Below are 19,337 nucleotides of genomic sequence, written 5' to 3' on the forward strand. Positions count from 1 at the left end.
CCGTCTAAACGAAGCTTGAGTGCCGTGAACGTAGCCTCAACGGCGCCTGCAAACTGCATTCAGGGCGCCGTGAACGTAGCCTGCCAACTATATTCATGGCGCCGTGAACCTAGCCTGCAGACTACGTTCACGGCGCAGTGAATGTAGCCACTGCGATGTATATATGCCTCTAGATTTAGATCTATGTGGTATGGCATGGACCAATGTGGCCATGTTGTCTAAGTGAACCCTACCACATTAGCCAGTAATATTTTTCTGCCTTTGTTGTATTAAAAATTTATTTTGGCCGGATTGAACTTTGAACTTTGGTGGACCCACCGTGTTTAGTGTTTACATTATTAATATACATGCGATTAAACGTAGAAAGACGTAAACTATTTTTAGGTAAGGCACCCATCTTGTTTGACGTCAGACCAGGATTATACCCCTCCGATCACGTGACTACATCTAAGTATAGCCAACCGCATGGCACCAAAGATGGAAGTGTCGTATATATGATGCTTAATCTACACCTCTCTCTCAGAAGTTCTGGTGGCTGAATAGACAGCGTGTCTGCGTTTGAAGTCGTGCAATGATTTTTGGAGCGGTTCGATCCCGGTCTTGGAAAAAAATTTTTTTTATCTTCTCCTCCTCCCGACTGACCAAGAGTCCCATAAATTATAGGCCTAATTTGTAGAGCTGCTTTGAAGTTGTTTTTAAAAAATATATATATTGGTGATTAAAAATGCAGGAGACGGTGGGGTGGTAGATCTAGATCTAATCTAGATTTAGATCTATTCCTCCTGCGTCTTTACGGCAATTGTCGTGCAGTTTATTGTCTTTGTGTTTACCGTGTTTCAATTTCTAGCATCAGCGTTCTTAATCTTACTGTTCTGAGCATCAACGATCTAGATCTAGATCTAGGACGAAAACACGTCGTTCCATGTGGGTATCCCAGGAATTGATGACATCACAGTACTAAAATTAGCTGCCAATCAATCAGCAAGATGCGTCTTTTCTATGTTTAACGGCATGTCATTAATATAGCCGTAACAGCCTTGACTCTTTCTGCAGCCTTTCTACTCCTACTCCTTGGCTCCTTCTTACTGCTATCTTTTAGCCACACCTCTGATCTTCTGGTAGGAAAGATCTACACCTAACCTTCTAGGACTAGTGCGAAAAATCACGGAGGTCCCGTGTGCAAGTTGCACACGTTAAAGATCCCTTGGTGGTCTAAAATCGATTAGAATAGGCTTTGGCCGCCACCCGGGCAAAATTCACAATTTTCTTGCAAACTGAAAATGTTTGGTGTGTCCCTCGCACTCATATGACCTTTTGCAGTTGCGATTGCTGTAAAACACTTACCAAAAAACCCAAAAACTGATTTGAGAGCTAAACTGCCATAATTTTTGCTTCAGAACATACATATGGCCACTATAATCTTTGCGTTTCAATTGTTTTCAAGTAAATATCAATCCTAATTGCCAAAACATCAAATCATGATGAAATGCAGGGTGGCATGCCCCCCTGAAACCCCCCCAGATTCCCCCTGAAACCCCCCATTTTGTTAAAAACAAATCAAATACGCCATTGGCCCTATTGTAATATAGTTACTTTATGTTTTCAAACATCAATAACTCAATAACTATTGATTTGTGACAAAAATGAAGGCCATCTTTATATATTCGTGTTCAGCATGCAAATTACTATTAGGAAAAAAAAACCCAAAAACATATGTTAATGAGGCAGGTACATGAGTAAAAAAAAAAAAAAAAAATCTGCTTTCCTTTATCAGATAAATAGTATAGTTAGATTGAATTATACTGTATCCCATAAAAATCAAATATGGATGAAACTTCTATGAAAAAACCCCCCAAGAAATTTAAACACCTCAGAATTGTTAATCCTAAACTATCAAACAGAAGTGCATTCAAACTTTGAAAATATTTAGTATACACCGTCATAACACCATGTGTCTATAGACATAATTTTATTTTTTTTATATTGATGATGATGTTATTGCTGAGTAAAATTTATAAGTTCGTTCATAACTCGTGTCATAATTACATCATCATACTTTCCAAGGCCTAGAAAACCCAAATCGTTAAGGGGACTCTACATTTATCCAACATGGTTTTTTTTATCCATCCTTTAAAATAAAAACTGCTATTACCAATTGTAACCTTGTGTGAAAATATTTCGATTCAACCATGCATTGTTTTCTCAGACTTATTTGTTACCATGGAGACGGTGGCCATCTTGAAAGAAATGCAAAAAATACATTCTTTTTTGGGTACATCACTGTTCCTATAATTTTCACTCTTTGGTCATTTTTCTGCTTGAAATGTTTTCTTGTGATATAGCTGTACTTAGAGAGAACGAACCTTTTATTGTCTGCTATATCCTTTTTCTTGGTACTTTTCAAAGTCATCAAAGTGAACCATATGTTTTTATAAGAAAATACCCCACTCACTCCTAAACATCAAGGTGTAAAAAAAGTAAGACATACAAAAATTGTAAATCTCTCTTTATTTGTAGAAATGGATAAGCTGGCCCCATGCTAAATTTGAAGACTTTATCTCCAGAAATAGTCAAATGGTGATGTACAAACTATTGAACAAGACCTGAAAAATGAAGTTTTGAGAAACGTTAGTTAAGTATCAATAATATTGTATAGAGTATAGACAGAGTAGAGTTTCAACATGTAAATTTATGAAGCCACTCTTTATTGCAATCGAACCTGTCAATATTGGTCGCTCAAGATCACAGAAATAAGTGATTGTTCACATTATAGGCAGATGGCTTCTGTGGACCACCAACAACTCATTGAAAAGGTTTTCAATATTCCGTTTTGAGTTCCAGACATTGTAAGCCCATGTTCTGTTGGTTTGCAGGCTTTTAAAAACGAAATGGTGCCAACAGACAGAAATTACCCTGGTAGAGCGGTCATTCACTAAACAAAACTATACTTGACAAGAGAAAACAAATAAACAAAAGAAACCTTGACCCGGGCAGCCTATGACCACTGTAAGGTGCTACACACACTAACAACATTTCCACTTTTTGCATAGTTGGAAGTATACAAATGAGAAATTTGTTACCGTTTGTCTCTTTTCACTGCAGCCATGTGGCGATTGGAAATTTTCCTAGGGTGGGCGTAAGACAGATATGCCTGTCATATTACTTCATGATGTTTGCTGATGTCAGCAGTTATTACCAGATGTCATATAAGGTGTAGGCAACAGCAGTGTGCTCAGTTCATTGGACTTGGACACTCGCTCCTCATTGGGTATACGCTGCACTAAGTCCCGTCCCTCTTGTTTAATAGGTCGTGCCTCTAGCAAGGTGACATGGCCAGTTGGTTCTTTACATTGATTGAACATTCAGACTCAGTATGAGGATAGGGTGACAGAAAACTTCTGCAGCAAGATCTTGAGGCCAGCTCTGCTGTTCCGCCAACTTCATGCTCTCCCCAAGGGTGGTGGTTTAACGAGTTTTGACTGTATATTTACCTTTCACAGATCAAGGAGAAAGAGCAGTTGTACAAAGAGATGGCTTTCAAGACTTTTTTTCTGTGATGTCAGCGCAAGATTCAATATGTATTTTTCAAAAAATTGGATCTCTTCTCCTTTATGACCATTCTCTGAGAAATCACTTGAATATGTAGAACTGGGGTCTTAGGAAGACGGGGTTCTCCATGCTTCCTCGCCCCTTTTCATGAGGGTCCATTTCAGTGTGGGCAGGCTGATTGTCTCCATCATCAACTGGAAAATTGATTATAAATTGGTGATTCGATATTGCTGTGTGGAATTTATTGTCTGTATGCTGACCCTTAATTTACTTTCTGTTTTTGTAGGAGCAGCTCTCGCCATCTGACCTAGTGTTTGAGGACCTTGTGACCACAGTTAAATGTCACCCGTCTGAAAGCCTCATTGCTTCTGGTCTTATAAATGGAGAAGTCTACTTGTGAGTTCTTTGTTTTCTGAAGGCAAATGAGATGATAGAAGGCTACTCAAGAAATAGATGAAATATTGAAAGAGGGTCATGTGAACAATGGTTGCCTGAAAGTTACTGGGGACCGAGGTTAAATATTGCCAGAAGTTTATTTTGTATAAATAAATGTTAATTCAAAGACACTCTGGAACTTGTTTAAATATTAAAGAAAGTAAATAATATGTATGAACAAGAGTTGCTTGATTTAAGCCAGAGGTTATTTGCAGCGTGAGCGTAATCTTCTATGTGTAACAATTTTGTAGTGAGAGAATTTAGTCAACTTCTTTGTTTGATTACAGTTTTACAGGGCTCACAACTTGTCAACAGTGGTGCTAAACCCATTGTGCATTTGTTTTGCTATTGTGTTTTGTAATTTTAGTTTAACGTCTTTCAAACTAACTTAAGTGAATTTAGAAATAAAATATATTCAATTCAGCATGACTTTGGGTGGCCCGAAAGAACAATTTTCACAACATTTTTTGAAGTTTTGACCAATTCACATCTTGAAATCAAACTTCCATTACCTTTTGACTCTTGGGTACCTTCCATTATCTCTCAAGACAAAATTTTAATCTGTGTCCGCCAGTGTTCTTCTTTTTTCTAGCATCTCAATTACTATCTGAATAGTGTGCTTTTTTTAAGGTTTGGTTTGAAGATATTTCACACACAGTGCAGTCTAGAAGATATTATTTTTTTTGTTACAATTGTTTTGTGATGTAAGGCCTAAAAATCAATTACTTATAAAATTATACCTGAATTTTCTTTTTTGCAGACATTCTTACAGCTGTTCTGAGGAAAGTAAACAAATACACAAGTTTACTCATCACAAAAAGTCTTGTCGAGCTATGGGCTTCACGGATGACGGGCGACGGTTGTATTCTGTGTCAAAAGACAAAAGCATTTTCTGCGTGGATGTTCACACAGGCAAGCTGAAGAGGAAGATAAAAAAGGCACATGAGTAAGAAATTCCCCACTAGCCTGATCTTTTGGTGGGCTTGGGGGAAGAAAAAATACACTATAGCTTGTTCACTTTCGTCTGTCCGAGTTTTAAAAAATCTAGCTCCTTTATTAATTTACCAATGCCCACTAAACTTTGCATGGCACTTCTGCAGGCCAACAACCAAACAAAAATATTTTGATCCAATAATAAAAAAAGTTTTCCTTTTTGGGCCCTATATCAGATATCCCTCTTTGGATGCATACACAGGATCACTAAAATAAATGAACTTACAGTAGCCTTGCTTACAAATTAGTCATTTTGAGCCATGGACACCACCCTGATCTCAAATTTCAATATGAGCTTGTCGCTTTCACCTCATGGCTGTCGAGATGTATCCACTTGGGCTCGAAAATTAATCTCTTGAATCATTTTTCTTAGGTGAACGTTAAAGTGTGGTGTTGAGGAAAATCTCTCAACTTTTAAATGTTTTAGGTGTATGCTGTAAATCCCTTATTATTTTTTTGACCCGATTTAGACTAACATCAAAGAAAACGTATTGGAACGTTGGTCATCTAATTTTTAGACCCGTATGCAAAGATCAGAGAAGATTGAAATGAGCGATTTCTTTTCACCTTGACTTAACCACTGTCAGAGGAAAGTGAACAAGCTGTTTAATTTTTATTTAAAATGACTTTCATCCTATCTTTATCTTTTTTCCGCAATTTTCCCTTAAAAATATTTAATGAAAATTTTCTGCATTATTCAGGCATTCATGATTACATGACCTAGACTCTCGCAACGTCCGTTGGGATGCTTATTTTTCAGCTTTTCTTTTTCCAATGATGACTCTCCTCTTCTCAAGATCTTCCCTTGAAGTCACTGACAAAATGAAACTTATGCATTTAAAGGGCTCAAAGATCTTTTATTTGTTTCACTTGTTCTTTAAATTAACAGTACCAAAATTCTTTTTGTAGGAAGCGGCATGCTCTTAATAAAGTTGTGTGATCTGTTAAACGCAATAAAGAAGTAAACTTTTAGAATCACTGAAAGGAAAGTACTGTTGACAAAGAGCTCATATCAGTTGTATAGACCTACTTCTGTCTGAAAATTTTAAGAATAAGATTACAAATGGTTGAGAGGGGTTTGTTTGGGGGGGGGGGAGTTGTTAGTGTTTTACGGCACTCGCAACTGCATAAGGTCATTCGAGCGCGCGGGACACATTTTAACATTTTAGGAAATTTTGAATTTTGCTCGGATGGCGGCTGAAGCCTACTTTTATCGGTTTTAGACCACCAAGGGATCTTTAACATGCGCAACTTGCGCTCGGGACCTACAAGATTTTTTGCCCTTGTCCGAGAAGGCTAGGTGTAGATCTTTCTTACCAGATGATCAGGGGTGTGGCTGAAAAACAACAGTAAGAAGAAGCCAAGGAGTAGCAGTAGAAAGGCAGGAGAAAAAGTGAGAAGCCCAGAGGAGGGGTCAAAGGAGGTGACAGGGTGGGGGCACAACTTGGAGACGAAAGCAGACAACAGAACATTGCTAGAGAGCAGTAAAGGAGGTGAAAGGAGACCTTTGAATGAGAAGCAAACGTCTTAACCTCTTGGCCACGGGAGGCCCCCCCCCCCCCCCCCCCGAGACAGGTACAATGTGTTCCCAATCTCAAATAATTTCAATGTTAGCTTGTTTTTCTAAATATTACAGGCCAGTGTGGTATGAGTATGATGATCAAGTAAGGAGAAAAGAACAGTAAAATTGTTTTTGGAAAAGTGAATACCTTTCAGAATGAAACGTATTTTTAGAAGTTATCAGTGAGTATAGTGAGCTCACCTTTTGATTTGCAAGTTATGAAGTAAAGAAGCTCGGAAAAAAGTGGTCATTTGAGCAGAGCGAGTTTGTTGTGTGTAGACTGCTATGTATGGCAATGGGTGCATGGTTTACTTTTTCATATCAATTTTTGAGACTTATTTTTGCTTTCCTATCATGCCAACCTTTAAGAATGATTTGTGTTTTATTTTAATGACTTTCATACTCTGACTATGTATTATTTGCCTTTTTTTTTCTCAGATCTCCAATTTACAGTGTTGTTGTCACTGGTGATACATTTATTGCAACTGGTGATGATGATGGCCTTCTCAAGGTAGGCTCCTGTATAGTTATGTTAAAGGTCATTGTTTCAGATCGAAAATAAAAAATGCCAGACTAAAGTTTCTTGAAGATATATATGGGGGGGTTGATTCTTAATGTATGATTACTTTTTGCTTTACGTTTACCCCTTAGATACTGGTAGATATAAATTGTGTCCCTGCCGGTCAATATCAGTCATAAGAAGGAAATTTCAAAACTGAGTTAATATTATTGTCAACAACTATCACCTTTTCCCTACAATTTAAAGCAGGAATGAAGTAAATATGACCATATTTGACGAAAATACAGAACTTTTAATTGTCCGAGGTTACGAAACACGAAAAGGAGAAAATGGCCTCCGAAGTTGAGCAACATGTTTCCATAGCAATGGGGGTCTTAGAATTGAGATAGAGACTTGAAAGTTAACAGTTATCTTGGCTATGTCACTACAAAGTAACATACAGAAGTAGAAAACTTATGGACAAAACTAAATTTTCACGAGAATGGACTTCAGGTCAAATGCAACAAAATATTAGCATTATACTAGGGACCACACACTAAATTTTCAAAGTAACTGTATGTCAAATTCGTCTGTTTCATTTGAAAGGCCTATGTCTCCTGTGAATTTTGGTACCTTACTTTCACCTCTCAGTCAATGTTTAAGAGAATGGCAGCTGTTTCAATTTAACATAATATTGATGAAGTTGCTAACTGACTGCAACCCCATGATTGACAGATAATAAAAGAGTACCAGGTGCACCAAACTTCTCTATATTAACAGAGTACAATCATTTTAACAAAGAAATGAAGTCTAATTTTTTCAAGACTGAGATAATTACAAATCAATATGTTATTGCCTCAAACGCGATGATCTGTCATTATTTCAATAAAAACACAGAGCGTTGTCTCAGCCGTTACCACATCAGTCCCCACAGCGAGCGAGTCGGCTCCATACTGTAGTGTACTAAATGCTCCCGGTAGCTTCGCGGAAAGACTCATGCAAAATAATTCCAAGGCGATGACTTTATTCTAATAGAAAAAGAACTGTTCTTTCTATTGTACCTTTTTTAGCCGGTGTTTTACATATTTCGTTTTAATAATGAGCTTTGAAAACGTAGACTCTTTTTTTTCAAAATTTTCTATCCAAATGCCATAGGCCAAAAATAATAACTATAACCACGAGAAACCACGCTCAAAGCTGTACAGTTCTCCGTCTATGAAAAGAGGATATTTAATCGTCAATCTTTCTGCAAAGCATTCGAATGCATGGGTGTCAATTTTGAACCAGCCGACCTCGCATTCCGACTGCGAGGGGCTTCCCTTTCCAAGGCAATTCTCTAGCTCCAAATAATCGGATATACAAACAACTTACACTATTGTAATGAAGAAAGTCTGAACTTTTTCAAAGTGTTCAGTATTTGGTGTTTTATAGCAAAAGAGCAAAGAAACTGAGATCTGAATTACCCCCATTTTACCAAAACTCCGCTCTCGGAAGACCGCGAGTCGCTTACGTGGCGTGTTTACGCTACCTCATTATTCGTTTGCAATAGCACCATAAACAGACAAGAGCTCACACACACTCACACAGACACACATACACATATACAAACACATACAAGCACACACACACATGCACACATACACACACACATACAAACACACCACCACACATGCACATAAACTGCCTCGGAGGCCTCTTGGTAAGGAGTCCGCTTTGAGAGATCTAGAGGAGGTTAATTAATCTTTTAAAAGCACTAAAACACAATAAAAACCTATTTTTAAAGTCAATTCAAGTGTAAAACTGAAAGATCAAAAGACGATAACAGCTAGCAGGGCACGCCCACACAGTCAGCTGTTTACGTAAACAAGCTTGAAGTGAGCTAGAAGTTACCGTTTTTCCTCCATTTTACCAATCAGAGTTGTTTACATTTCTGACCATTCCTGCTCGAAAAGGGGTCAAAATCTTAAAATATTTGCGAATGAAGAACGTTGAAGCAAAGGTACTCCACTAGTGGAGAATATTTGTTTGAAGCAAAGGTGGCCATGAGATAATGGTTCTAAAAATAATCTCACAACTACACACTAGCAAGGTCCAAATTCCTTTATCTCGTCACCAAGGCTCACAACAAACCACACACACCTCCAAAATAAATCAAAATAAAATATTTATGGTCGATTATAGCTGTTTATTTTTATCTTATTATATGAAGCAGAAGACATCAAACTTTCAATAGATCTAAAAAACAAAAATTTCCTGGAAAGTCACTTTTTTTCTTTCGAGCCTCGTAGCTGATAATAGCACACAGCGTCTTACGACTGATATTGAGCGGAGGAGACGGAATTGTCTTTGTCGGTAGTGTGAAATATGAAACAATTAGAGTGTGTTGATAAGTTACAAGAAGTTTTTATCCAAAAAATCCATGTACACAGTACACAAATTAAAACAGTCTATGTAATTAAAAAGAAACAGGGGGGCTCTCGTGGCCTAGAGGTTAAGGTGTTGGCCTCTCATTCAAAAGGTCCCTAGTTCGAATCCGGGAAGCGACCAAAAAATTGTCTTCTCTAAAATTGTCTCCTTTCACCTCCTTTCCTGCTCTCTAGCAATGTTCTGTTGTCTGCTTTGCCCCCTCCTCTGGGCTCCTGACTCTTTCTGCAGCCTTTCTACTCTTACTCCTTGGCTTCTCCTTACTGCTGTCTTTCTGCCACACCCCTGATCTTCTGGTAGGAAAGATCTACACCTAGCCTTCTCGGACAAGGGCGAAAAATCTCGGAGGGCCCGTGTGCAAGTTGCGCACGTTAAAGATCCCTTGGTGGTCTAAAACCGATAAGAGTAGGCTTCGGCCGCCACCCGCGCAAAATTCAAAATTTCCTACCAACTGAAAATATTAGGTGTGTCCCGCGCGCTCATATGACCTTATGCAGTTGCGAGCGCCATAAAACACTTTACAAAAACAAAAAACAAAAGAAACAGAACCTTTGAACATTTAAGGGAGGGGGGGGGGAGTAGTTGGATGACGTCACTGGTAGGTCTTACTTCTTTTCTTTCCTTTTGTTTTTCTTTTATCTTTCTTAGTCATTCCCTAAGGGACCATTCACAAATGACGTCATCTCAGAGGTGGGGGGGTGTCAGTAAAAGGTTGACAAAAGTTGACAATGGGGGAGGGGTGGGGGGTCCTTACAAAGTCGACATCAACCATGATGCACTAAAATGCTGGGAATAAACCGAAAAGAATGGAAGCAAAAATATAGACCACATTTTCTTGGCCTAAAATTAGCACTTTTAAACTTTTAAATGGAACCATATTATTTTTTTTGTCTAAAAACTAAAATTAACAGTTATCTCCCCCATAGCACAGACTGCTAGAACTAGAAGCTAGCTAGATTAGAACAGGTTCTAGCTAAATGTACATATGTACACTTTGGTTGACATCAACTGGGTGAGGGGACAGAAAATTGGGGGGGGGGGGGCATTTTTTGGCCGAATTTTAGCTGACGTCATTTGTGAACGGTCCCTAGTGTGTCATTGTGCTCCTCTCTACTAAACAAACGAACTCAAACAAAACAATATTTACCTCCATTCCAGAAAGGTACGGTGAAGGCCACAAAGATGCTCAAATCTTGTTTGTCTCTGAATTTCATTTGAACCAAGATTGCTCAATTCACTTCACCAAATTTCTTAACTTAAATTTACCAACTTACTCCAAAGTGTTGCTGCAAATCTGTTTTTCAGCTGTATATGGAGGATTATATTCAAACTGGTGTAACTGGAAAAAAATAGGTCTACTCTTTTTTTTGTGTGTTCTATAATCAGTTCAGTTAGCATGTTCTCGTAAAAATCAGATGTCAGCATATTTTATAAATAGTATAAAAGTAATGTGGGCTGACTTTAGTGTCTTTTGTTATCATTTGAGTCTGATATGGTGAGGGGAGGGGTTGCTGTTCAAAATGTTTGCTGTTGCTGTATGACATGTTTGCTGTCTTGTGTGAAATGTTTGCTCATGCAGTATGAAATGTTTGCTGTTGCTGTATGAATTGTTTGCTGCTGATGTATGAAATCTTTTCTGTTGCTGTATGAATTGTTTGCTGCTGATGTATGAAATCTTTTCTGTTGCTGTATGAATTGTTTGCTGCTGATGTATGAAATTTTTCTGTTGCGGTATGAATTGTTTGCTACTGATGTATGAAATATTTTCTGTTGCTGTATGAAATGTTTGCTGCTGATGTATGAAATCTTTACTGTTGTCGTCTCAGGTGTGGGACATGAGGACAAAGGAGGCCACAATGGAGATGAAAGAGTGTGAGGATTTCATCAGTGATATGATTGTGGAAGATAACAAGAAGATCGTTATTGCAGCAAGGTGGGTAGGAGGTTGAAGTTACAGTCATTAGGTTTGATCTGATGTCATGTGATGTCCAGTATGTCAGATAACATCCAGGGTATCATGCAATATTCAGTGTAGTGTCAGTCGATGTCCAGTGTGTCATGCAACAGTCAGTGTAGTGTCAGTCGATGTTCCATGTGTCATGCAACATTCAGTGTAGTGTCAGTCGATGTCCAGTGTGTCATGCAACATTCAGTGTAGTGTCAGTCGATGTCCAGTGTGTCATGCAACATTCAGTGTAGTGTCAGTCGATGTCCAGTATGTCATGCAACATTCAGTGTGGTGTCAGATGGCGCCATGTGTGTCAGACAATTTCAAGTGTAGTGTCAGTCAATGTGTAGTGTGTTTGTGAAATCCAGTGTGTCCGATAATGTCCAGTGTAATGTTGAATGACGTCAAGTGTGTTACGTGATGTCCTGTGTGTCATTTGACGTTCATTATGTGAAATGGCATTCAGTTTGTCATGTGACGTTAAATGTATGCAGTTAAGCCCAGTATGCTGTATGACATTTTATGTTTTTTAAAATATATTACGCAAAAAATAAATATATAAATTATTTATTTCAGTGGTGAGGGGACATTGACCTCCTTTAACATCCGGCGGCGGCGAGTGGAGCTACAATCGGAGTTGTTTGACTCGGAACTTTTGTGCTTGGCCAGGATGAAGGTACTTGTGTGTCACAGGATGCTGTCTGCCTTCCTTTTGCTTTACTGTTGCTTTAATCCGTATGAGAAATGTTCTGACTTTGCGTTCGGTAATTCATGTGGGGTCCGGGTCATGGAGATGGCTAACGTCATGTATAGTTACTTTTTTTTTTCTCAAAGGCTATGTTGGGAAATAAAACTTCCCTTGCTGTCCTCTGTCTTCATACTACAACACTAATGATGCTAGTTCCTTGTTCCAGTTCTTATTTGATAATAGATGATGTTTGACTTTAACTATGCATTTCTTCAGACGTTTGATAAGCGCTTTTGCATGGTTTGCCTTACATATGCAATCACTAAAAGTATCTCCAGTTTTGATCTGCATCTTTGTAGCCCTTACATAAAGACACAACATTGACAGCACTACAAAGCCAAATTCTCTCCACAATGCTGACACCGACAGCACTGCAACTACAAAAGTCAAGGCTAATGTGCCTCTATACAGTTTTCTTTTTGTGTGGATTTTGGTTTGATCCCAAAATACGGTACTGTTTTTTTTGGTATTTTGAAAGCTCAAGTAACCTTTGATCTTTGCTGTTGACATTGTAGGGTGGTGGCAAGCTGGTGTGTGGCACGAGTGAGGGCGTCCTGAACATCTTCAACTGGGGTCAGTGGGGCAATATCAGTGACAGATTTCCTTGTGGTCAAGACCAAGTGGACAGTCTGGTCCCAATTACAGACAACGTTGTGTGTGCAGGGACCAGTGATGGAAACATACAGTAAGTTTTATTTATTAAGGATATTTTGGGTTTTTTTCTAGTAAGAGTTTTATGCCACTTGCAATCCTAATATGTCATATAAGTGCTAAAGATTAGAGGTGTTACCAAGAGAGTAACATACAATTTAATACAAAGAAAAGGAGGAGGGATAAGGATGATAATTGTTTAACACATTACACCCTAACTCACCCGGGATCGCTCTGGAATTTCCTTAAGCACTCCACCCTAACTCGCCCGGAACCGCCCGCACCGACCTAGCGTCTTTAGAAACGAAGTCTTGCCTTGACGAGACTCTGGGGCCGAGATTTTGATGTGCATAGTTATTCAGGGCTGAGAATTGTCCTCCTAATTCCGCTCATTTCAACACCACCGTCTGCTCATCCGAACGCCTTTTCCGCTTTTTTTTTCGAGTTTCGTATTATAATAATATTGTAGTAAGAACTTTTTTAAAACGAATTGAATAAAAGACAGTAATAATTTTAGAAGTTTTTTAAGTGCTCGCTGGACGAATCCGAGGTGTGTGTGCATCCGTGTGTCGGCCGATACCATTCAATCGAGTACTTTTTATTCTTCTTCATTACTGATAGAATAGCATTCAGTTGTGACAATAGAGTACCAGTAGTTACGTGAACTGTGGTGACTTTAGCCCACGCATATTCACAACCCTGTAGCCTTTTTTTTTTCGGTCTTGTCTGCTTGTTCTTCATCATGACGGGTAGCAGGCTAAAAACATTTAGCCAGAAGAGAATTAAGACGCCTTCTTCCCTCTGTCAGTCTTTAGGAATTGTGTGTTGTTGGGTTTTTTTATAAAGAAGATATGTTTTGGTGTATTTATTGCATCAGGGCTCACATTCTTGAAAATATTGACATGACATGCTAATTCAAGTAACTAAATCGTTGAAAATAAAAATTTGGCTCCACAAAATCATTAAAAGACTGAAAATGACCTTTCAAGGATGTGTGAACTCTGTTTTGTTGTTTTTTCCATCTCAATGCCCCCGGACCCCCCAAGTTTTCAACCTTTTTTGTGGTATGCCATTCTCAGCCCTGATATTGCAAAAAGTTTCTTCTTCTGTTTGATACTGAAACGAAATTTTTGGGGCCAGTAGTTTTAGTATTAGAGCCGATCGAAGTGCGATGGCGTTACTGACAATTCGAAGGTGTCTCGACTTGTTGAAAAGCGACACAATTGAGTTTGAAAAAGGAAATAACGATGGATTTGAGCAAAAGCAAGCATATGACCAAAAAAAAGATGAATCAGATTTTGATGAAAACAGCAAGAGTTTGGGGCGATTCAGATTAATTAGATGTAGAAAATCTAGAATTTAGATTTAGGGCCCGACCGCAAGGCTGAGAGTGAGAGTGACGGGTCGGACACCCCTATTGAACTAAAGCTATATAACATTTCCAACAGTTTACGCATACATAAAGTTATATTTTTCTGAAACTACATTCATTTTTCTTTTCAACTTTTATATTTTTCAGGAATTTCAGAATTTGTTTAGTATTTTTTAAATGTGTTTTTTAAACGCTTGTATTCACGGGAGGTGGGTTCCTTCCCCTTGCTTTGGATCAAGGAATGGACTTTCCGTCCAGACCCTTAGGGTGTAATGTGTTAATAGGAAAGAAAGAGCAAACCACATCTGAGCACCCACCAACCATGAATTTTGGATAAGTTCATATTGGTTCATACAGTTTGGTGTAATTAAGGATTGATTTACCGATTGTGAACCTTCAAAACAGACTACCGTACCAGTTTCCACTGCTGAGGGAATGGTATTTAATTTACAACTGAAATTGTTTACAAATTGAACAAACTGATTGGAACTCGTGATATCACCGTGCTTTATAAGAAAACTCCTTTGTCCAGCTCTCAATATTGTCAGACTGTTTTTAGACACAACTTGGAAAAAAAGCTTGATAAAATGATTTGCTCTCTGGTTCTTTCATGAAATTGTGTTGGTGAGAGAGGTATGCTTTCTCCTATTTTGTCTGTCTCCAGTTTTTGAAAGTAATTGAAGGGGTCTGAAAAATAAATAGTCTAAAATCATTTTTAGGTTGTTTCATGAAAATAAAATGAAAAAAAACAGCTGGGCTTACCCACGATTTATTATGGAGTTTGAGTTTGGACAATTTTAATGGTAAAAACTCAGAATACATAAAATAATAAAGCCATCCAGTTGTTTTATTAACCCTATCCGTACGTCGTATTTTACTATCATATCCATATGACACGGGGAACTCTGTGCCACCACTTTCCAAAGAGGAAATTAACTTAATCCCATCTGTACACTTTGCCTGTCTAAATGATTTTTTTTAGAAATACTGAAAATTTAAAAGAGATCTTCGTACTAGAAGTATTCTGAAATGTGAAGAATACAACCCCAAGGGTACAAAATGACCCCAGGGCGTAGGCATAGGGTTAAAATTCTATGTTATGAAGTCTTCCCTGACGAGTATCATCATACCAAGAATTCCATTTTTAGCCTTTATTTCCCCACCCCTTTAATTCATGTTACCGGTGTGTAGTTTTCCAATATAATGAGTGCAAATTTATAAAATTTGTGTTATTTTTCAGTTGAAACATAATTGCTTCGTTTACCTTTGGAAAAATGAGAATATCTCTGATTTTTGTCTTTTTCCTTTTTCCAATATATGTCAAGAGCATTATCCCATTTGACTTCCTTCCAGTTCCAGCTGTTGTAATGAAGTCTTGCAAAAAAATTTTTTTTTTTTTTCTGGCTGTGATTGTCGTTCCTTGTTTGGTTTTATGGCAATTGCAACACAATTAAGTTATACAAGTGATGAAGATTAAAGGTGTTTTTATAAGAGAGTACCAAACAAAAAAAAGGAGGAGAGATAAGGATGATAGATGTTTGGAAAAAGCAAACCACACCAGAGCACCCGCCAACCACCAGCATTATTGTTCCAATACTCAGGTGTACAAGAGATCAGATGACAAATACTGAAGTGTACATCGGACAGCCAGTTTAGTATACACGGCATTTAATTTATATTTTAATACAGTGATGTTATTTTCTTTTCTTTTGTCCAGGGCTGTCCACGTCCTACCAAACCGAGTGCTTGGACTTGTGGGCCAACACATGGAGGATTTTCCAGTGGAGTCCTTGACCCTGACCTCTGACCTCTCCTGCGTAGCCAGCTGTTCTCATGACCAGAAGGTCAAGTTCTGGAACATAGAGGAGCTCAAGTCTCAGACAGTGGACACTAGCAAGAGGGGCACCAAGCAGGCCAAGAAAAACAAAGTCAAGTTTGGGAAAGCAAAACAGAATGATTTTTTTTCTGGTTTAGTGGACAGCGCGCCAGGGAGTGGAGACACTGGGGCTGATGACAACAGTGATGATGACAGTGATGACGATTCTGATTGAGTGAGGGAGAGAGAGAGAGAGAGAGAGAAGAGAGAGAGAGAGATTCTGAATGAATAAGAGTTCAGTGTATGTGGGAGGGTAAAAATGAATAAAATCATGTCTGTGAAGGAAAGTTAGTGAGAAGAGAAATAAAAGGCTGTGTGGGAAGAATTAGAAGACTGAATTTGAACATGATGAGTGAAAAAGATTCCGATAGAATAAATTGCAGTGTATTTTCATTGATAAAGTGCTGTGTTTGAGTTTTGATGTTTTTGCCTAAATATACAGTCCGTGCTGGCTTTAAGCACGCCAGCATGAAGCACGTTTCGGACTCAAGCAGTCTAAAGAGCTCTTACCGAATTTTTGCTATATGAATTACACGCCTTTAAGCACGGTAACTTCGGCTTCGGGCACGCTTCATTTACAAGACAGTCAATACTTTCATGATGACCCATCAAAGTTTGAACAGTCTACACCGAAGCAGTGAGTGTGTTAAGTGAAACACAAAGAACGCACACTGATGGACACACACGCGGAGAGGAATGCAGATAGAGGCACATAGCTGCGAACATAGACATAAGACTGGCCTAGGGCAAAGATACACACAGACGAAAAAAATACAAAGAGAGTCGGGATGACGAGAAAGGGAGGCTGGCTGCGATTTCACCTTTGCCCCTCGCTATCCGACAATCCTAATTATGTATCACGCGCGAGGTGGGATGAATGTGGGACAGCGAGCAGTGGTAGGCACAGGCAGTGTGTAAAAGCCTAGGCCTAGTGTGCTGGACCATGACTGGCCGTCTAAATTAAGTTTTCCTTTCCCATTCGACCAAAGATACTCCACTACATTGATTCGACCACAAAACAAAACAATGAAACAAAAACTACCATGGCGGGTAAAAATGACAGCGCACACTTTGGCGCCACCACTACTTACGAACAAAGGGTAAAAACTCAGGAAATTTTCCACATAAAAACCTCAGAATTGTGAACAATGTCTACTCACTTCTCCCAATGATCGTGCTTAAAGCCGGCATGGACTTCCTTGAATGTTAAAAATTAGCTACTGAAGAAATTCCAAATGCCATGAATAGTGTGATCAGTAAATTCTATACATGTATTTGCAGAAGTATAAAATGCCTGTACTGAGTGTATGCACTCATCTCCTCACCAGTCTATGTCCACACAAACACAATAGCAGGGTGTCCAGCAAGGTTGTAAAGTAGTAAAAAGTAGTAAATTCGATGCCCTGGTCGTAAAGGTAGTAAATTTGCCTTGAAGGTAGTAAACATTTGGTAAAAAGTCGTAAATTAACCTGCCTACAGAGTGATGAAGCCAGCAAGACTTTTCAGTGAACCCTAGCCGCAGTACATGACTCCGTTTTTGACGGTCGCGATTGTGATATAATATTCGTGCACCTTTTCGCCGTCTGAGAGTACGTTTCATGCGAAAAGGCGGCAGGCGGAAGTGTATGTGACACCCAAGGCTCGATTGGGAAAATCAAGATCTATTTTCGCTTTTGTTACCACCCAGAAATTTGCCGGCTATAGACTGATAACGCAACATTTGTGACTTGCAGGTTGTACAGGATAAACGCTGTGTCGCCGTGCAAATAAAATTTAATCATTGCTCGGACTCGTCACCGTGCTGTCACTTGTGTGTGTGTGTGTGGGAGGGGGAGGGGGAGGGGGTGAAAAGAAAATACAAGCGTCGTCCGATCGTAAGATTGTCGGGTTCGCCATAGTGACCGGTCAGTGAACCTTCGCGCGAGGCACCACAAGATACGGCTTCGGTGAGCACAGGCGTTTGTTGGGGTCACCAAAGTTCATTAAAAAAGTCTGAGCGTTGCGAAGTATAGGACTATGGAATGGGGCAGGGATTATTGATTTTTTTTATTTTTTTTTAGATACACTCGGGGGAGGCGAGAGGGGCTGAAGGCAACACCAGAGAACAAAAACTTGTGAGCAAATTTCAGAATTTTGATTAGATTTATAGCCCTCTGCAAAGCGCGCGTTGGTGCAGGCCTTGTGTGGAATCGGTATCCTTCATATCTTGTAAGCCGTGTTATTGAGATAAAGTGTTTGCGTTTCATTGGTTGGGTGGATAGTAAATTAGAACAATATTGTAGCGTTCTGTTCAAGACTGGCAGATTTTCAGTGTCACTGCCCCTTGCCGTCCCGCAGTTTTTATAACTCTCACACTGAATAGGTCTACTTGAGCCATTCAAGTTATTATATTACTCTACTTTTAATTTGAGCAATAATTTTTGTCTTTCACGTTCATAATACGAGTCATGACACCCAGACCGGTTCTTGACAGTAGAAGTTCTTGTTCAAGGCCCCTCCGAACGCTCAAAGCAAGATTCATTTTTTAAATATATATAATAATTAGAGGAAAATATTATAACAGACTGAAATAGTACTTATAATTAAGTCAAAGAAGACCCCAGTGCGACACTGACATGTTGTTGACTGGATATATTTTACGTGTGTGTTATGTAACATGGCCCTGGAAAATGGATGACCCCCTGGAAAATTGAGAAACCGGTTTGGCAGTAACCCTGTGAGTACACATTAGGTCTAAATCAAACCCCTTCCCGCCACCACCAGGGCAGTGCTACTGACTGAAACGTCTTTTGGCCTTTCCCAAAGGGAGGACATGTTCTTATGCACAGTAGAATTGTAAATATGGGCTGATTTATCAATGTCATGCTAAACAGTATACACCATCTTCACGAAGAGCCATAAAGCAGCTAAAGAAAATCTCAAACTAAAGATAGGAAATGAAAGTCTCCCCAAAGAAGAACATCCAACTTACCTAGGAGTCAAACTTGACCATAGGCTAACCATGAAAAGCCAAGTGGAGAACATAAGGAACAAGGAAAAAAAAAGACTCCAGCTTTTAAAGAAACTCGCAAGCAGTCCATGGGGATCAAACAAACTCTGAGAGCTCTATACCTTGGTTATGTTCGATCTTCCCTGGAATACAGCAATAGCCTACTCACTATGTGCAGTACAACTATTTGCAACACCCTTGACAAGGTCCAAAACATGCCCTTCGTTTTATAAATGGTGGCGTGAGATCCACACCTACCGCTGCGTGCGAAATCTTTGCAAATGTTGAACCC

General features: G+C 39.0%; 1 protein-coding gene across 1 annotated transcript in view; it reads left to right on the forward strand.

Moving 5' to 3' along the window:
* LOC101852933 (WD repeat-containing protein 55) overlaps nt 1–16,457 on the forward strand; it is a 21,286-nt gene extending 4,829 nt beyond the window's left edge. Inside the window, exons 2-8 of the mRNA XM_005100025.2 lie at nt 3,836–3,945; nt 4,745–4,930; nt 6,977–7,049; nt 11,288–11,394; nt 11,986–12,085; nt 12,673–12,842; nt 15,898–16,457. Coding sequence (XP_005100082.1) covers nt 3,836–3,945; nt 4,745–4,930; nt 6,977–7,049; nt 11,288–11,394; nt 11,986–12,085; nt 12,673–12,842; nt 15,898–16,231 — 1,080 coding nt within the window. The 3' untranslated portion in view covers nt 16,232–16,457. The remainder of the gene's footprint in view (nt 1–3,835; nt 3,946–4,744; nt 4,931–6,976; nt 7,050–11,287; nt 11,395–11,985; nt 12,086–12,672; nt 12,843–15,897) is intronic.
* The last annotated feature ends 2,880 nt before the right edge of the window (nt 16,458–19,337 follow it).

The sequence above is a fragment of the Aplysia californica genome, unplaced genomic scaffold (assembly GCF_000002075.1).
Source record: "Aplysia californica isolate F4 #8 unplaced genomic scaffold, AplCal3.0 scaffold00233, whole genome shotgun sequence".
Taxonomy (NCBI): Eukaryota; Metazoa; Mollusca; class Gastropoda; order Aplysiida; family Aplysiidae; genus Aplysia; species Aplysia californica.